The sequence below is a fragment of the Zalophus californianus genome, chromosome 4 (assembly GCF_009762305.2).
Source record: "Zalophus californianus isolate mZalCal1 chromosome 4, mZalCal1.pri.v2, whole genome shotgun sequence".
In the NCBI taxonomy this organism is placed as follows: domain Eukaryota; kingdom Metazoa; phylum Chordata; class Mammalia; order Carnivora; family Otariidae; genus Zalophus; species Zalophus californianus.
Window position 1 is genome coordinate 113,516,751 of NC_045598.1, and position 16,094 is coordinate 113,532,844.

A 16,094-nucleotide genomic window follows, 5' to 3' on the forward strand; every position below is an offset into this window, starting at 1 on the left:
GTCAATAATTATTAGGTTTAGGTGTCTATTCAATATATAGATCTCTTCTTTACATCAATGTTGACCCTATGTGACACCCAAAACTCCAGCTTTGTTCTCTGAGGCACCCTGAAAGGCTTTTTGAGTGTGGTATGCAGGGTAGAGCTGGCCTGAGGCAATCCAGGGAAATCAGGAGAGCTTCACACGTTTTAATCAAGTTTTCAGTGCCTTCAGTATTTTGTGTAAAGCTGATTTACAGAACACAGTCACAGGCAAAAAAAAAAAAAAAACCACTTCATGATACATAAACTAGAAGAGCTCTCAAGATAAACTAATTTAAGATCCATCATTTCAATTGAGGACTCAGATCTAAATTCTATGGAGCAGAAGGAAAGAGAGTGGATTTAAGGTTAGATGTCCTAGTTTCCAATCCTGGTTCCTCCTCCTAACAGCTGCATAATCTCAGACCAGTCACTTACCCTTTGAAGTCTTTCCTATTGCATAAAATGGGTTCCTGGGAAAATCAAGTAAATTATGTAAAAGTGCTTCACCCACTATAAAGTACAAAATGGGTACAAATTATTAAAAATCATAACGTGCCCTCTTTGTATACAGAACTGATTAGCTATATAAGCAAAACCATAACCTCTAAGTAGTTCTCAACTCTGACTGCATACCTGGGAATTTTTAAATTATATTTAAAAGTAGATTAAATTTAATTTAAGCTGTAAATGCTTGGTTCCCAACCCAGGCAGGCAGAGGGAATCTCCTAGGGTATGGCCCAGGCCCTGCAGATAACCTTAAATGCAGCCCAGGTTGAGCACACTAGCCACATCCCTAATTTTTAAAATCTCTTTGGACTATCCAAATCTCTGTTCTCACTAATAGTAAGTGTTATCAAGAGTTAATAACTGCAAATAAAAGCATTATGGATAAAACTAAGTATTTACCACAAGAGGGAGCAGGTGAATCAGTTATTTGGTTTCTATTAACCTAGTGTAAAGTTTCTCAGTAAGAACTGAAATATATAATGTAAAAACATCTTTTAGTAAGTTCCAAAGATATTTTATTACTAATTTCAGTTGTATAAAATAAGGCATCTTTGGGAAGACTTCTAAGTAAGTTTATAAGAATTCAGGGACAGTAACATATGGTAAGCAGACAAGATTAGGTTTCACTCTGTGAACACCTCGGAGTATAACAGACATAAAATAGTGCAAAGGTAGATAAAGGAAGGGGAGTAAAAGGAATCAGCAAAAGATTAGGTAATCATTAACTAGATAAAAAGAAACATCTCATGTACTGACACTTAAGATACAATTAATTTCTTATGGTTTCTCCATCCTATATATATTACACAAAAAGAGCATATTAGAGAAAAACAAACACTCAAATGTTTACTGAGTCTGGCCACGTCAGCATAACTATTCTGAAGCTAGCTAGATATATCTAAGACTAGACTAGAGACTTGGTTCTCTGCTCTCTAGTTTAGGAAAGGCCTCATGAAGCAAATCCTGAAAAATTTTCCAGAAGTTCCAGTTCGGCCCCTCGAGCTCCTCTCAGCTGATGGATTATAAATGTGGTTTTTCTTTATTACACTTTAATCTCAGATATATGTTTACACAAAATCTGAACATACTGGTTTAAATAGTCACAGAAAATGGATCCAAACCCCTACGTAAACTACATGTCTAAAATACCAAAAACAGACATCACAATCAGCTCATTTACATATTTCCACCAAGCAGGCTAATACTCAATTCTAATATGTTTACAACTTATGACGATCTCACACATCTACAGTAGAAAATTAAAATAGATTGTTTCTACGAAAGTAAATTCAGTAAACAGAAAAAGTTGTGCTCACCTACAAAACAGAAAATAGTTCTAAAAGCTAATTTAAACAGCTTTAGTTCTTGATCTAGATTGTCTTTAATGCAATCATTTCCCCTGGAAGCCATTTTTAGGAGCTCTTTCATTCCACTGGGTATTTATTTGTGAAATACATGAAGATATGCTGGGGCCAGTGTAGTGACCAATTCACATAATATTTAGTGAACTAAATGAAGAGAACAGCCAATGAAACTGACATAATGCTTCTGCTAGTTCAGAGATGATATGCACAATTTCAAGGTTATGGGATGTGTCTTATGCACTGCTGTATCCTTGGCAGCTGGCGCGATGTTTGATATAATAATTATTTTTTGAAAGAATGGTAAGTACAAAAATGTAGCTATGGTCCCAAAGTTAAAAGGTTCACAACCAAGACTGAGGCAATGATATACAAAGCCCAAAATGTTTATTTTTCATGTCTTAATTTAAATATAAAGTACACTAGCAAAAGTCATTAAGTATATGTCAGATCTATTTTATGTTATCACAGAATGAGACATTCCACAGAAGACAGAGATAAATACATTCCATTCAAAAGAAATTTCTTATTAATTTTAGCTGTTGACAGGAATCTTCCAAAATGCAATACATATTTTCCTTTATGTACCTAAGAAAAATATGACTTCAAGTCAAATATTATCCCTATAATCATGTGAGTTTTATATAAAAGTAGAGGTATCCCAGGCTCTATGAAGCTATTCTTTTAAGTGGGGAGACAACCAGAAAAAATGAAGAAAAGGGTGGCTCAGTTGGTTAAGCAACTGCCTTCGGCTCGGGTCATGATCCTGGAGTCCCGGGATCGAGTCCCACATCGGGCTCCCTGTTCAGCGGGGAGTCTGCTTCTCCCTCTGACCCTCTTCCCTCTCGTGCTCTCTGGCTCTCATTCTCTCTCTCAAATAAATAAATAAAATCTTTAAAAAAAAAAAAAAAAAAAAAAAAAGGAAAACCTTTTAAAGTATGCCTTTTGAGGGGCTCCTGAGTGGCTCAAGTGGTTGAGCATATGACTTTTGATTTTGGCTCAGATCATGATCTCAGGGTCATGAGATCAAGCCCCATGATGGGCTCCACTCTGGGCATGAAGCCTGCTTGGAATTCTCTCTCTCCCCTCTCCCTCTGCCCCTCCCCCCACCAACACACAGGCATTCTCTCTCTCTCTCAAAAAAAAAATAAAAAATAAACTTTTTATTCTTTTGAATTTTTTTTAACCCTAGCAATACGTTACTTATTCCACAAAATATTAGAATAGTCTGATGTCCAGGTTTCCACCTGAGTAATTTTTGGTAGAAAAAAAGTACCTTTCACCAGAATGAGAAATACAACAGAAAGAACATTTAGAGAATGGAGACAGAGGGGACAGTGCAGCACAACCTGCTCCTTCTGGCTCTGGGGCCCATTTCTGGCCCCTCCTGGGCCGTTCTCAGGCAAATCTCTTAATACTTTGGAAGCTCATTTTCTCTTTTGTAAGATAAAGCAAATAAACCACGTTGAGTTTTTAGGATTTAAAATTATTAACAATTTGAGGTATGTGTATGTACATATTTCCCCAAGTAGCACTGGTAATTTGGTGTTCGTGGACATGTGCACAAATGACCTCAAAAGCCACCATCTAAGGGTACAAATTTTAAGAAGTAGCGAATTCGCAAACAACAGGGATCAACTGTATTTGGTACAAGGATAATCTTGAATTGGGTATAGTTAATCCCAAAGGTAAATAAAAACTCAGGATGCTCAGAGAATCACCTAAGATTTTTCACACCACTGAGGGGATTGCCTTAAAACTTTGAAGAACAGTATGAGGAAATAGAACCAGAAATTACTATGAAAACTAAAACCCATACTATTTCCTAATATTTGATATTTTTATTACTATTGGTTGCCCAAGAATAAGCAGTAATATTGCATAAACACAAAATCATGTGTCTTTTTAGAGATAGCAGCAATGAAAGAGATGGTTGAGAGTAAGACTTCCACTCCACAACCAGAAGTGAGAGGGGGAAAAAACCCTAAGATATAGAAAAGTAATGGTAACTCAATACAGGGTGTGTGGGCAGAAGATGCTGAGAAGTCTAACTAGTAGTAAGAAGTTTAAACAGTGACAAGCTTTACTGATTTCAGAAAATATGACTAGCCCAAATGAAATGGTTCTTTTCAAAACAGATTTGCTCAGAGCCCAAAATAAAGCACATACCAAGAGCCTCTGTAATTCCTAAAAAGAAAAAACAAAATATCCTCCAAAAAAAAAAAAATGGATAGAGGAAAAACTGAGGTGTGGTTTAATGCAGAAAATGTGCTTGCTTTAAAGAGAACCCTGAGAGCCTGCAGAATGTGTTTTGTCTTATCAAAAAGAATGGGGGAGGGGAGCTGAAGACCACTCTGGATCTCCCTGATTCTCTGGCTCACAGTGAGCCAAGATAGATTTCTAAAAAAGGTGCTTAAAGGAGCATGAAAAAATATTTGAGAACTGTATTTCTAATAAAGGGCTTGTAACCAAAATACAGAAAGAACACTTACAACTCAATAATAAGAACACCCAACAACTTAATTAAAAAATGGGGGAAAGATTTGAAAAGACATTTAACTAAAGATATAGGAATGACTAGAAAACAGAGGAATAGATGCTCCTCCACATCATTAGAAGGGCAAGTTAAAAGCACAGCAAGATAGTATTTTATACCTACTATAGTAGCTATTAAAAAAACAAACAAAAAACCACACAAGCATCGGTGAATATGTGGAGAAACTAGAACCTCATTCATTGTGGGAATATAAAATAGTGCAGCCACTGTAGAAAATACTTTGACAAATTCTTAAAAAGTTAAACATGGGGCGCCTGGGTGGCTCAGTCATTTAAGTGTCCAACTCTTGGTTTTGGCTCAGGTCATGATCTCATGGGTCGTGGGATTGAGCCGCACTCAGCGGGGAGTCTGCTTGAAAGATTCTCTCCCCCTGCCCCTCCCTCCACTCACACTCTCGTGCACGTTCTCTCACTCTCAAATTAAACATATCTTTTTTTAAAAAAAGAGTTAAATATAAACTTAACATAGAGCCCAGCAATTCCACTTCCAGGAATCCACCCAAGAGAAATGAAAATGGATGGTCACCCAAACATTTGTACATTTTGAATGTTCACAACAGTATCATTCATAATAGCCAAAAAGTGGTAACCCAAATGTCCATTAAGTGGTGAATGGACAAAATGTGGTATGCCCTTACAATGAAATATTATTCAGTCATAAAAAGGAAAGAAATACTAATACATGTTACAGCCTGGAAAACATATTGCTAAGTGAAAGAAGCCATACACAAAAGACCATATATAATTGTATTTATATGAAATGTACAGAGAAGACAAATCTATAGAGAAAGAACATAGATAAGTGGTTGCCAGGGGCTAGGGTGGGGACAGGGAGTAGATTCAGCCAGGCATGAGGGATCTTTTTGGGGTGATGGAAATGTTCTCAAACTGACCTATGGTAAGGTTTGCATAACTCTGCAAATTTACCAAAACTCAGTGAACTGTATACTTAAAATGGGCAAACTTTATGGTAAGCTGTATCTCATTAAAGGGAGAAAGGGGGCTAAAATGAGAGCTAAAACATGAGTATCTCAAGTCAAAGGCAATCTATGGGCAGCTGAATGAGGGCCATTTAATGTCCTCTGGTAAAGAGATAGAGACTATAGAGACCAAACATGATGGCAACATGTAGCTTAACTAATCAGCCTTTTGGACAACATAATGCTGGCAGGGAGTTGTCTGTTAAGCACATAAGCTTGCCAACTGTTTTAACTTTAGAAACTAATGTTGTCATGCTGAGGTAGTAGCAAACATAGTATTGGAATGATTCTGGCAGTTTCTCCAGTCATTTCTATTAACTCAAGAATTAGTCAAGAGACTAAGGAACTCATTAAATTGGAAGAATCCTCATATTATAGGTTTAGAAAATGGGAGTGAATCCCTAAGCAAAAAGGATCAGAATGGAGAACCATCCCTACCTGAATCAGAAAGATGATCAGACCAATTTGCCTTCATAGACCTGATATTCATAACTCAAGTCTGGGAAGCAGAGGACTTGAGAGCCCTCTTCTCTTGGACCCTATTTTTCAACAGGACTCTTTAGGTATGAAAAGACAGTACTGAGAGGAGAATTAAATAAGTACTTGATTCTTTGTGAAAGTTCTTAGTTCTAGGAAGAGTCTTAAGGAGAAGCAAGTGGAATAACTTATCTTCAATGTGAAACTAAACAAGTTACCTAAATGAGGCACATTGGGAGTCAGAGTGATCCATTCTCCAGGTCTAGAGCAAAAATAAATTCCACTTATGAATAACTGCTTCAAGTATACTTTAATCACAAGAAATTTCCTGAGGTTAAGATAAACCTAACTTTCTCTCACTGAACAAAAGCTCTCGAAAGACTGCAGCCCATCCTCTACAGGTGTGTTTCTGGAGAGGCGGTGGAAATTCCTCAGTGTGCATTTTTCTTATCTGCAATTACCAAACCAGACACCCTGCTCTCCCTGCCTTAGCCACAATTCCTCCAGATCATGCTCAGCATGTCCTCAAATGAGAATCCCTGCCTATGGTGAGCACCTGTCATCCCCATCTTGTGACTAGGAGAGAAACATGGCTTAGAGCCATGATGTTACAGTTACTTAATAAGGACAGAACTTCTGTTAGTAAGGTCACTGTGAGGCAATGAAGCCAAATCTGATTCACCATACTCAGAGAATTGTAGGGAACATGTAAAGACCTTTCTTTGGGTCTACCTTCTTAACTTAAAACCCTCACAAAGCAAACCAAAAAAGGAAGGGCAGGGGTAAAAAGATTAAGCTTCCTCAGTAGCTAGACAGATCCAAGATTTATTAGCTGCAATCACTAATTTCTTTCTGCCTTTCCTTCTTCTTTAAAGTGTTTTTATCTTTCTCACCAAATGACCATTTCCTATCAAAAAGAAAGAAACTTTATCTTGGTCTTGACTGCAGGGTCACACACAGATAAATCCTGGAACAAAGTCCAGTAACCATAGTCATACATGTAACTAAAGACCCTGACTCCCTGGAGTCTTGTAACAGAAGGAAAATATCAACTGCATTGTGGATCACTTACACAGGGGTCTGTTTCTCCATGCTTCCCTCTGGTACGGGTTTAAAGACATTCCAGATACGATAAAAGTGTGAGGTCACCCTACAAATGCATCTGGCCATAGGAACCTGATCTCTTGGAGACTGAGACTGAGGAATAGAGTTTAAGGGGGCAATCTCACTGCTAGCAAGGTTGCTAATTATGACCCCCCTCTTCCCTGCAGGCCTTTGGCTAAGACTGACCTCCCTCAGCATGAGCCAGCTGACAGGGCTAGAGAGGTGGAAGACAGGGTAACAGGCGCTCTGAGGCTAGCCAGACGTGCTAGGAGGCCTGGACTCCAGCCTGAAGTTGCCAGAGCTGGTCAAGAAATGCACTTTCAAGAAGGCAACTCCCATTTTTTTTAAAGCTCTCTCTACTCCCTCAACTAAGTTCCTTTGATTTGGAGACAGTCTCAAACCCTGAGATTCTTTTTTCAAAAGTTAACAAATAAGTGGGGTTCCCAACCTGCAGAGAAACTCCTGTCTCAGGAAGGGCAGGAATACCAAATTTAAATGTAAGCTGCTTAATTTCTTTCTTGGTAAAAATTAATACTTTGCTACTTTTGAGCGTATCATTATGAACCAGAAACTTAGTATGGGATGAAATAGATTGTTTTATGTATTAGGTTGTATTATGTATTAGGAACTGACTCAGTTGTCTTTATGAGATAGACATAGGTTCCATGACTAGGAAAGGAAGGAGCTAGTCAGTGTGTAAGAAAGGGGAATTTCAGGCCTGAAAATGCCTTATTAGTCATCTACTGTGACTATATAATTTACTGTCAAAATTGGGACACTTTGGGAAAGAAAAGGACATTATAAATACTGATGCTAGGACAAGAGGGATAAACTGGGACTGACCCAGCACCCTGGGACAGGTAGTCACCCTACTAGAGTATACTTATTTCTCTATTCAAAATCCTTCAATGATTCTACATCACTGCAGGGTGAATTTTAAATCAGTCTCATCCCTAGAACTATGATTATGCCTCAACTATGGCACATAACACACTGGATGACAATGGCTGATTTTCTTATGTCTCTCTACTCCTGCCAGTCTGTGAACTCAAGGACAAGAGTCTACATTGTGGGCCTTGATGCTCTATCTTAAGGCTCGTCACAAAGTAGCACTCGGTAAATACCAAGTGGCTTAGTAAAAATAATGGTTGCTCAACCTCCACCAACATCCTAAGGTCTTAGTGCTTATTTTCCTCCATCCATGCCTTTTCAACCCACATTCTGTATTTTGCAGGTGTCACTTCCTAGCTATGCAACTTGAGGCAAGTTAGTTAACCTCTCTGAGCCCCCATTTACTCACCTATATACACAGGAATCCTAATAGTATGTACGTCACAGGATTATTAGGAACATTAAATGAGTTACTCTATGTAAAGTGCTTTAAACAATGCTTCATTCTCATAGTAAGCACCCAGTAAGCTTCTCAAAGGCAGAGAGAGTAGTCTCTTTTGATCACTGCTGTGTACCTACACCAGGAATAATCCCTGACAGAACAGACAGTAAGTATGATGAAAGCTTACTGACATATACTTCTCTTGTTTTTCTCCCAATCCCTTGCTTTGCCTCACCAGTGCCATACACTCTACATCCCACAAACTCTAACAAAAACCTGGCACCATTCCCTTTAAAATGGGACATCGATGACTGACTGAACCCTCTATGCCAGCAGTCAGTCACAACCCTTTACCTGAAATAGATTACACGATACCCCTGAGTTTCCTGCCTACCAGCTGTTCAATTTTAAGTACAATGATTGGAAAAACAATTCCAAGAGTTTCTTAAGTCTGGGATTAAATGCACAAGCTAACTGTCAGGGTCAGGGCAGAGAATAAGAAAAGATTACTACTGCCTTGTGTTTCTACACTTAAGAAAGGAAAAGAACTACTTTGAGTACATACATTCAAAGATATACAAATTTACAAACCCTGTAAATCATAAACAGTAATACAAACTCAGCTTACTTTTTAAAATAAAATTTTACAAAAATAAAATTACCTAAAATTAAGCCCACCATTGTACTTAAATATCCGGTTCCACTTCCCAGGTTAAGAAAAGACAATCCTGGTTGAAGTTTCAATGCTTCCATAACTTCAGAATAAATGCAAGGTGCTGACAAGTGTATGTTCCCATGCTTCCAGGCTAAGTCTTTGTAAGCATTGTCTCGGTAGCCTTCCAAATAGTAATCTCCGCGATCAATCGCTCTGAAGGCTTGCTCCACTCTTTCAGTGCGGATATACTGAGCTTCTTTTAAGTTATCAATTAAGTCATCATTATCTTCCCCAGCACTCACAGCTCCTCCCATGATAGTATTCAAATCAAATCATAAATTTTAAAATGTAATAAAATTAGCAGAAATGGCTTCCAATAATGTAGTGTGGTTTGTTTTCCCTTTAATATTGCACTTGATTTCCAAAAATAAATTAATCCTGAAAGGGAAGAATAAAAATAAACAGGTTTAAATTAACACTCACAGGAAAGTAATTCCAGCTTATTAAATATATAATAGTCATTATAACTTTTAAAGGACATATTCTGTTCCAGGCATAGTTTTAAGTTCTTTAAATATATTACTTTATTTATTCTTTTTAACAATCACAAAAGGTAGCTTAAGTTTGATCTCATCTGTACAGATGAGAAATCTGGGACACAGAAGGGTTAAGTCACCTCATACCATGAGGCCCAATTTGCTAGCCAATAGTCACATGGCTACCTAGGCCAAAATTAAAATTAAATACAGTTTAAAATCCAGTGAGGCACACTAACCACACTTCAAGTGCTTAATAGCTACATGTGGCCAGTACCTGCCACACTGAACAGAGCTGCTCTAGAAAGTGACACTGCTGGGACACAGGCCCAGGTCTTTCAGACTCCAGAAACCATGCTCTTAAGCATTAAGCCAGGTGGCCTTTGGAGTATGGTAAGTCTAGTTTAATATGCATGAATTACTTGATTGATTTAAAATTCCTAAACTTAAAAATCCACTAACACCTGAATGCTAAACATCTTAAATGCACCACATAAATTCAAAATGTTAACACAAAGTAACATATTACCTAAACACTGAATACAAAATATATATAAAAAAAAAAACAGATCCACATGTTTAAAATATAGACACCCACATACCCACAAACAAGTAGTATATATTAAGATTGTTTTATTTGGTAAGCCCTGTGGTGATAAATAAGGAGACCACAAATTTTATTAACAACTTTAATAGTATAAGCACTAGAACATATGTTACACACACAAGTACAATAAACTTCTTTAAAGTCAAATTCAGCATCTTTAAATGAAAACATAAGTGCAATCTGATTAAATAAAAATGTCAATACATCATAATGAACACAATTTAATCTTTATTCAACTATAGTTAGTAAATGAATTCATATAACAATTGCTGAATTAATAAATCAAGGGAAGGAAAATGAAAAATGAAATGCCGGGACACTTGGGTGGCTTAGTTGATTAAGCGTCTGCCTTCAGCTCAGGTCACCATCCCAGGGTCCTGGGATCGAGTCCCACATCGGGCTCCTTGCTCAGCAGGGAGCCTGCTTCTCCCTCTGCCTCTGTCCCTCCCCCTGCTTGTGCTCTCTCTCTCTCTCTGACAAATAAATCTTAAAAAAAAAAAAAAGAAAGAAAAATGAAATGCCTGTGGCCAAAAAAAAGAGTTATGACAGCCAACTCTGGCTGTATATTCACTCTTGACTTTAGAGAAGAAAAACAACTGATGCTTCGAGCTTCATCAGGGTCCTCACACCTCTGGCACCAAGCTGCCCCAGCACTACTAGGGCAGCTGCCTCACCAGGTCCTGTCCCTGTCCCCACTGCCTGCCTATGTCCTCTTCTGTATTTTCCTATGAGCTCCTTAAACTTTCTGAGTAAATATTGTGAACTCATGTCACACTCTTATTTAACTTATTCAAACTCACTATTACAAACCTGGATGGCTCCAATGCCCCCCACACCCAAAAAAATAACTGAAAAAAATACATGGGCTCGCAGCACCATTCTCCTCAATGAGTGTATTTTACAGCACATAGTGCAAGTGGAAACGAACTTCAACAGTCTTAGTTGGACATCCTTTTATAGCCCAAGCATCTCAACTTGCTGAGCACAATTCTAGCATTTAAAGGTTTTTTGTGTGTTTTTGTTTTTTTTTTATTTTTTTTACTAACATGGCTTCTAAGCATAGGTTAACTTTTTTACCTGGTACTCAGAGAGAATTCCTTCCCAAGATGAAAGAAAAAGCGGCTACATTAGACTAGGAGGCAGCTTCAGTTGAGTCTCCAGTGTGGCACCTACCTCAGGAATTTATAAGCCTAATTCTGACTATGCAGACACTTAATGGCTCTCCTGGAAATGCTCTATTTTACTAGTTTGAAAAATTATTCCACAGAGTGACCTAATCCTTCTCAGGTCCTTCTGAACTCTAACCTGTCCAAAATTATCACAGCAAAATAAGCAAACGCTGACTTCACTACACAAAAGCACACACTCTTGGTGAGAAAGGCAAAGAAGTATCAAACCAACACGAACTACTACCATTTGCTGACGGACACTGGGAATTAAAGGCTAAGGATATGGCTGGTATTAAAGCAAAAGACCAGATGACACTTTTAAGAAACTACACATAGTTGGGTACCTTCCAAGTACCATATGACCTCTATCATGTAGGCCTGTGATTTTTCTTTTTTAAGCCTGAACCCTTTTGAGAATCTGATATTTCTGGCCCCTTTCTCTAATTAAAAAATGAATGAATGAGAAGTTTTACAACCAACTTCAGAAGGATCCTGAGTGCCTACAGACCCATGAGTTGAATCTAATTTAAGGACATCTATTAGTTGCAACAGAGTCAGCCACAGATACTAACAAGGGAGGGAGAATTACATTTCCATTTTAGAAAGTGCAGTGTAATTTGTGTTTCTGAACTACTGCAGCAGACCAGAGACCAGGTACTCAGAAAGCTGGGAAACACATCACCTCGTTAACAAGAAGCCACGCAAAAATTTGAAGACAGATTTGCCGGACTCTTTTCTATTTTGATAGGAAAGACAAATACATCTGGACACAAAACTGTAAGGTATCCAGGAGGGAGGTGGTCAGGAAAGGTTTTCTGGAATAGGACGTGCAATCTGCTACAATGCATCGTTTCTTTAACGCAAATTATTAGCTCACATTTAGTATATAAGGTAATGATGTGCAGATAAAGAAGAAGTTGTGGTGGTTGCCATGTTCATGTTTTGAAGTGACAGCTTACACATATTAAAAAGATGGGTGTTATATGCAAACAATGAATCATGGAACACTACATCAAAAACTAATGATGTAATGTATGGTGATTAACATAACACAATAAAATAAAACTAAAAAATAGAAAGATACCTTAGCGACTTAAGAAAACTTCCAGCAAAAAGCTAAAAATAGAGAGTGCCTACCTCCAAGGCAATTCAAGGGTCTAGGGAAGCTGTGAATGCTGACGAAAAAAATGTTAAGACAATGTCTCTGGATTAAAGCAACAGACGAATTGAGGCTATACCCAGATTCAGATTTTTAAATTTTGATAAAAATATACATGTGCAAATAAAACAATATCCATAAGCAAATTATCTTCTAGAGCCTAAATTTCAGAGGAAGACGAACCTTAGGGTTTAAGGCTATGAAGGACTGACTGACTGTAATGCTACGTGCAAATTCCAGTAGATTTAGCTATGCTAAAAATTTTATTAGGATTGCTATTGTTCTTGTTGGTAAACTGGTTACACAGTTGCACAGGTTTTCAGTGGTATGTTCTGAGGCTATTGTTCCCACAAGTCCTGTTGTTTTGCAAAACATTAGTAGGTGTTTTCAGATGTTATAGAAAAACCCAGTACTGGACTTCTCAGGCCCTTGTAAGAACCTCAGGAAACCTGAGGGACCTCAGGAGAAGAGCTGGCATGAAAAACTACAAAATGGGATGAGCAGAGCCATGGTAGAGTTATACAGGGGTGTTATGGAACACCAGCCCAGACATGGGGGTGGACACAAAAGGATAGGAAAATTTCCTAAATATGAAGACGTGGTAAGCACAGAGGCAGAAGGAAGGAGAGGTGTTCAAAACAAGCAGAAAAGACAAGGAGACAAGAGGCAATGCACCCACCCACTTAAGGCACTACAAATAGTACCGAAGAGCTGAAGTGCAGGAATAGAAAGCAGTACTTGGTGAGGCTAAAACAATAAAGAGGAATGAAAAATGAAGCTTGCAGGCCACACACACACATGCAGCTTGGACTTCCTCCCACAGACAATGGAGCCAGCAAAGACTTTTTAAAGAATGAGAAACATACTGTATGACTAATTTTAAAATAAGATGTAAAGGAAAAACCAAAACTGTAAAAGAAAGAGAATATAATTATACATTATTTGGTCTGGGGAAGACAATGTTTACATAGTCAGAACAGTGAAAACAATTGCTGATTCAATTTGAATAGTCATTTAACCATAATAGGACGAAAGGGAAGCGGTAAAGAGGGGTATGGAAGTTAATACCTCATCTGTGATTATAGGAAAGTAAATGCTATCTAAAATTCATGAATTTAAAAAGAGCATCTTAGTTAGCAACATGGAGGTAACTTCCCTACTATGAAATAGCTGAATGCATTAAGATACCCCCGGAGTGTGAGCCTCCAGGTGGAAACAGGTAAAGCCAGGAACTGCTATACTTTGTCTTCAGGGTATCACCTGACTTTCTAAATTGTGTACATGCATTATTTGAACAAAACTGACAAGTAAAGGTGAAAATAAAGGGAATACTTAAATATATATGTGTGTGTGTTTTTTAGACCAGAATAAGATAAAAGACACACAGAACATAATTTCCTAAGGAATAAAAATACATTTAGCAAATAGGCTACAGTAGAAAAATCAAAGAACAAAAAAAGAGAGAAAATACAGTAATAATTTATACTACAGAGCTTCAAAGATAAGTCATTTTATCATATACATAGCTTCTGATGGGGTGGAAAATGAATTATTATAAATTACATTTTCATAACGTTGACCAATTCAGTGATAGTATTATGTGCATTTGTAGAAAATTTGAAAACAAAGAAATAAAAATTATTCATAACCCTAATATTCAAAGAGCCACTGTTGGGCGCCTGGGTGGCTCAGATGGTTAAGCGTCTGCCTTCAGCTCAGGTCATGATACCAGAGTCCTGGGATAGAGTCCCGCATCAGGCTCCCTGCTCCTCAGGAGCCTGCTTCTCCCTCTGCTTCTCTATCTCTCTCTCTCCCTCTCTCACTCCGTCTCTCATGAATAAATAAATAAAATCTTTTAAAAAAAAAGCCTTTAAAAAAAAAAAAACACAAAGGGCCACTATTAATATTTACTTTCTAAGCATCTATACGCTTTCTTAACACAATATTACTATTATACTGTATATACTATTTCAAACTTTTGCTTAATATGTCTTAAGCATTTTCATGCCATTAAAAATTCTTCCAAAATCCAAGTGTGATATCCCACCACATGGAGGCACCAAAATGAAATCAGCCCCCTAACTGCTGGGCCATGAATTTTGGATCATAATTAATGTACATGTGAGGAGTTGGCAAGTTAAAATCTGTAATAAATATTGTGATAATTCAATAATAATCCTCTAACTTGAATTATACTTCATTTTTTATGAGTAAAACAAACACTATTAAAAGGCCATTACAGCATTAAGTCATGGAAGCATTTGCCATTTGTTAATTCTGAGATAATTTCATCTCAATCATGGAAAAGTGCCAAATACAAGTCAAGAGACCAAGGTCTAGCCTTGGTCCCACTGATAACTTTTCTGTATGGCTCTGGGCAGCTCTCCAGAACATCATTTCCTCACCTGTGAAATGAAGAGACTAAATTCTATGATTCCTAAGGTTCCCCAGAGCTCTAATTTCCCTATGTTGGCATCAAACCCATATTTGAGTACAGCTCAGTTTTAGTTATCCAGGAATGTCGGTCCATGCCTCAGCATCTCTGTTACTTTGGTCACATTTTTTGGTGCCCCACTCCTGCCATTTTCTCTAACATGGAAAAGAAAAAAAAAATTAGGTATGTTCAAGTCCTGCATTAAACAAGAAAAGGTAAAGGCAAAAGAGAGAAGCATCCGAAAATAAAAGACAGAACAGCTTACGTAGTTATGTCTGTTTGAGAAGGAAGTTGTCATATTTACTCACAGAACACAATTTCACTCCTTGGCATTTTCTTTCTAGTACCTGTGTTTGGGGTACATACATTCACATAAGCTCACCTGAAATGATTTGCAAGGTGTTCCAAAAGTGGCTTCTAGTCTTTCAAAACAAGGTATGTAGCTTTAATGTATTTTGTTTAGAGGAAGACCTACTGAAGGCCCAGGTCAATATTACAGTGTCTTTCAGGCAGCTTAGGGATGTTTTATGGAAGGTTAAAGACAAGTCAATGGAGGCAGGAAGCAAACAGATGGCAGACAGATGTCCCAGAGTCGGAGAACAGAATGAATGCTGACTCTCTTTCTTTCCTTCCTAGCAACCGGTGGCAAGCAGCCAACTGCTGCTTGCTGCTCCTTTCTCTGCAAAGGTGAGGACAAAGCTCACCCAGCTTTGGAAGTAAAGGAGACTGGTGATTCAAAGGAGAACACACCATTTGAGGGCATGAACAAAGCAATCTTTCTTCCTCATGCCCTCAAAGACTCTGTCATGGGGGTCCTGCACGAAGGCTGCTTTCAGTGTGGAGACAACGACACAGAAGAAATTTTCTCAGTGACGGCAAATAGCTATGATGAGACATAAATACAGAATCATGAAAGACAAGAAGAGGCTAATGAAGGGGTTCAGAACAAGTCTCCCCAAAATGTGCTTCTTTAACAAGTGGACCATTTTGAGCTGAAGGCAATCAAGACCCTAAAAAACTTTTACCTCCCTTTAAACCTACCTAAAAGAATTTAGGTAAGGATCCTGGCCCAGAAAGAGAGCTATTACCAAGATACAACCTTTTTTTTTCTTTTTTAATCTGAATGACCTATCTGTATAGCAGGACAAACATCTAATTACCAAACATCTGCTCTTCTTAATCGTCCTGTGAAC

The 16,094-nt window shown here is 37.9% G+C and overlaps 1 protein-coding gene across 5 annotated transcripts in view; it reads right to left on the minus strand.

Moving 5' to 3' along the window:
- Nucleotides 1–16,094, minus strand: part of PCMTD1 (protein-L-isoaspartate (D-aspartate) O-methyltransferase domain containing 1) — a 70,105-nt gene that overhangs the window by 33,717 nt on the left and 20,294 nt on the right. For 3 of the 5 annotated variants that reach the window (XR_003521230.2, XM_027600892.2, XM_027600797.2), the window contains exon 2: nucleotides 9,004–9,434. The exons of the other annotated variants lie outside the window; for them this stretch is intronic. Coding sequence is in view for 2 of the 3 variants with exons in the window: in XM_027600892.2 (XP_027456693.1) it covers nucleotides 9,004–9,310 (307 nt within the window). In the remaining variant the exon portion in view is untranslated. The remainder of the gene's footprint in view (nucleotides 1–9,003; nucleotides 9,435–16,094) is intronic. 5 annotated transcript variants of the gene reach the window in all.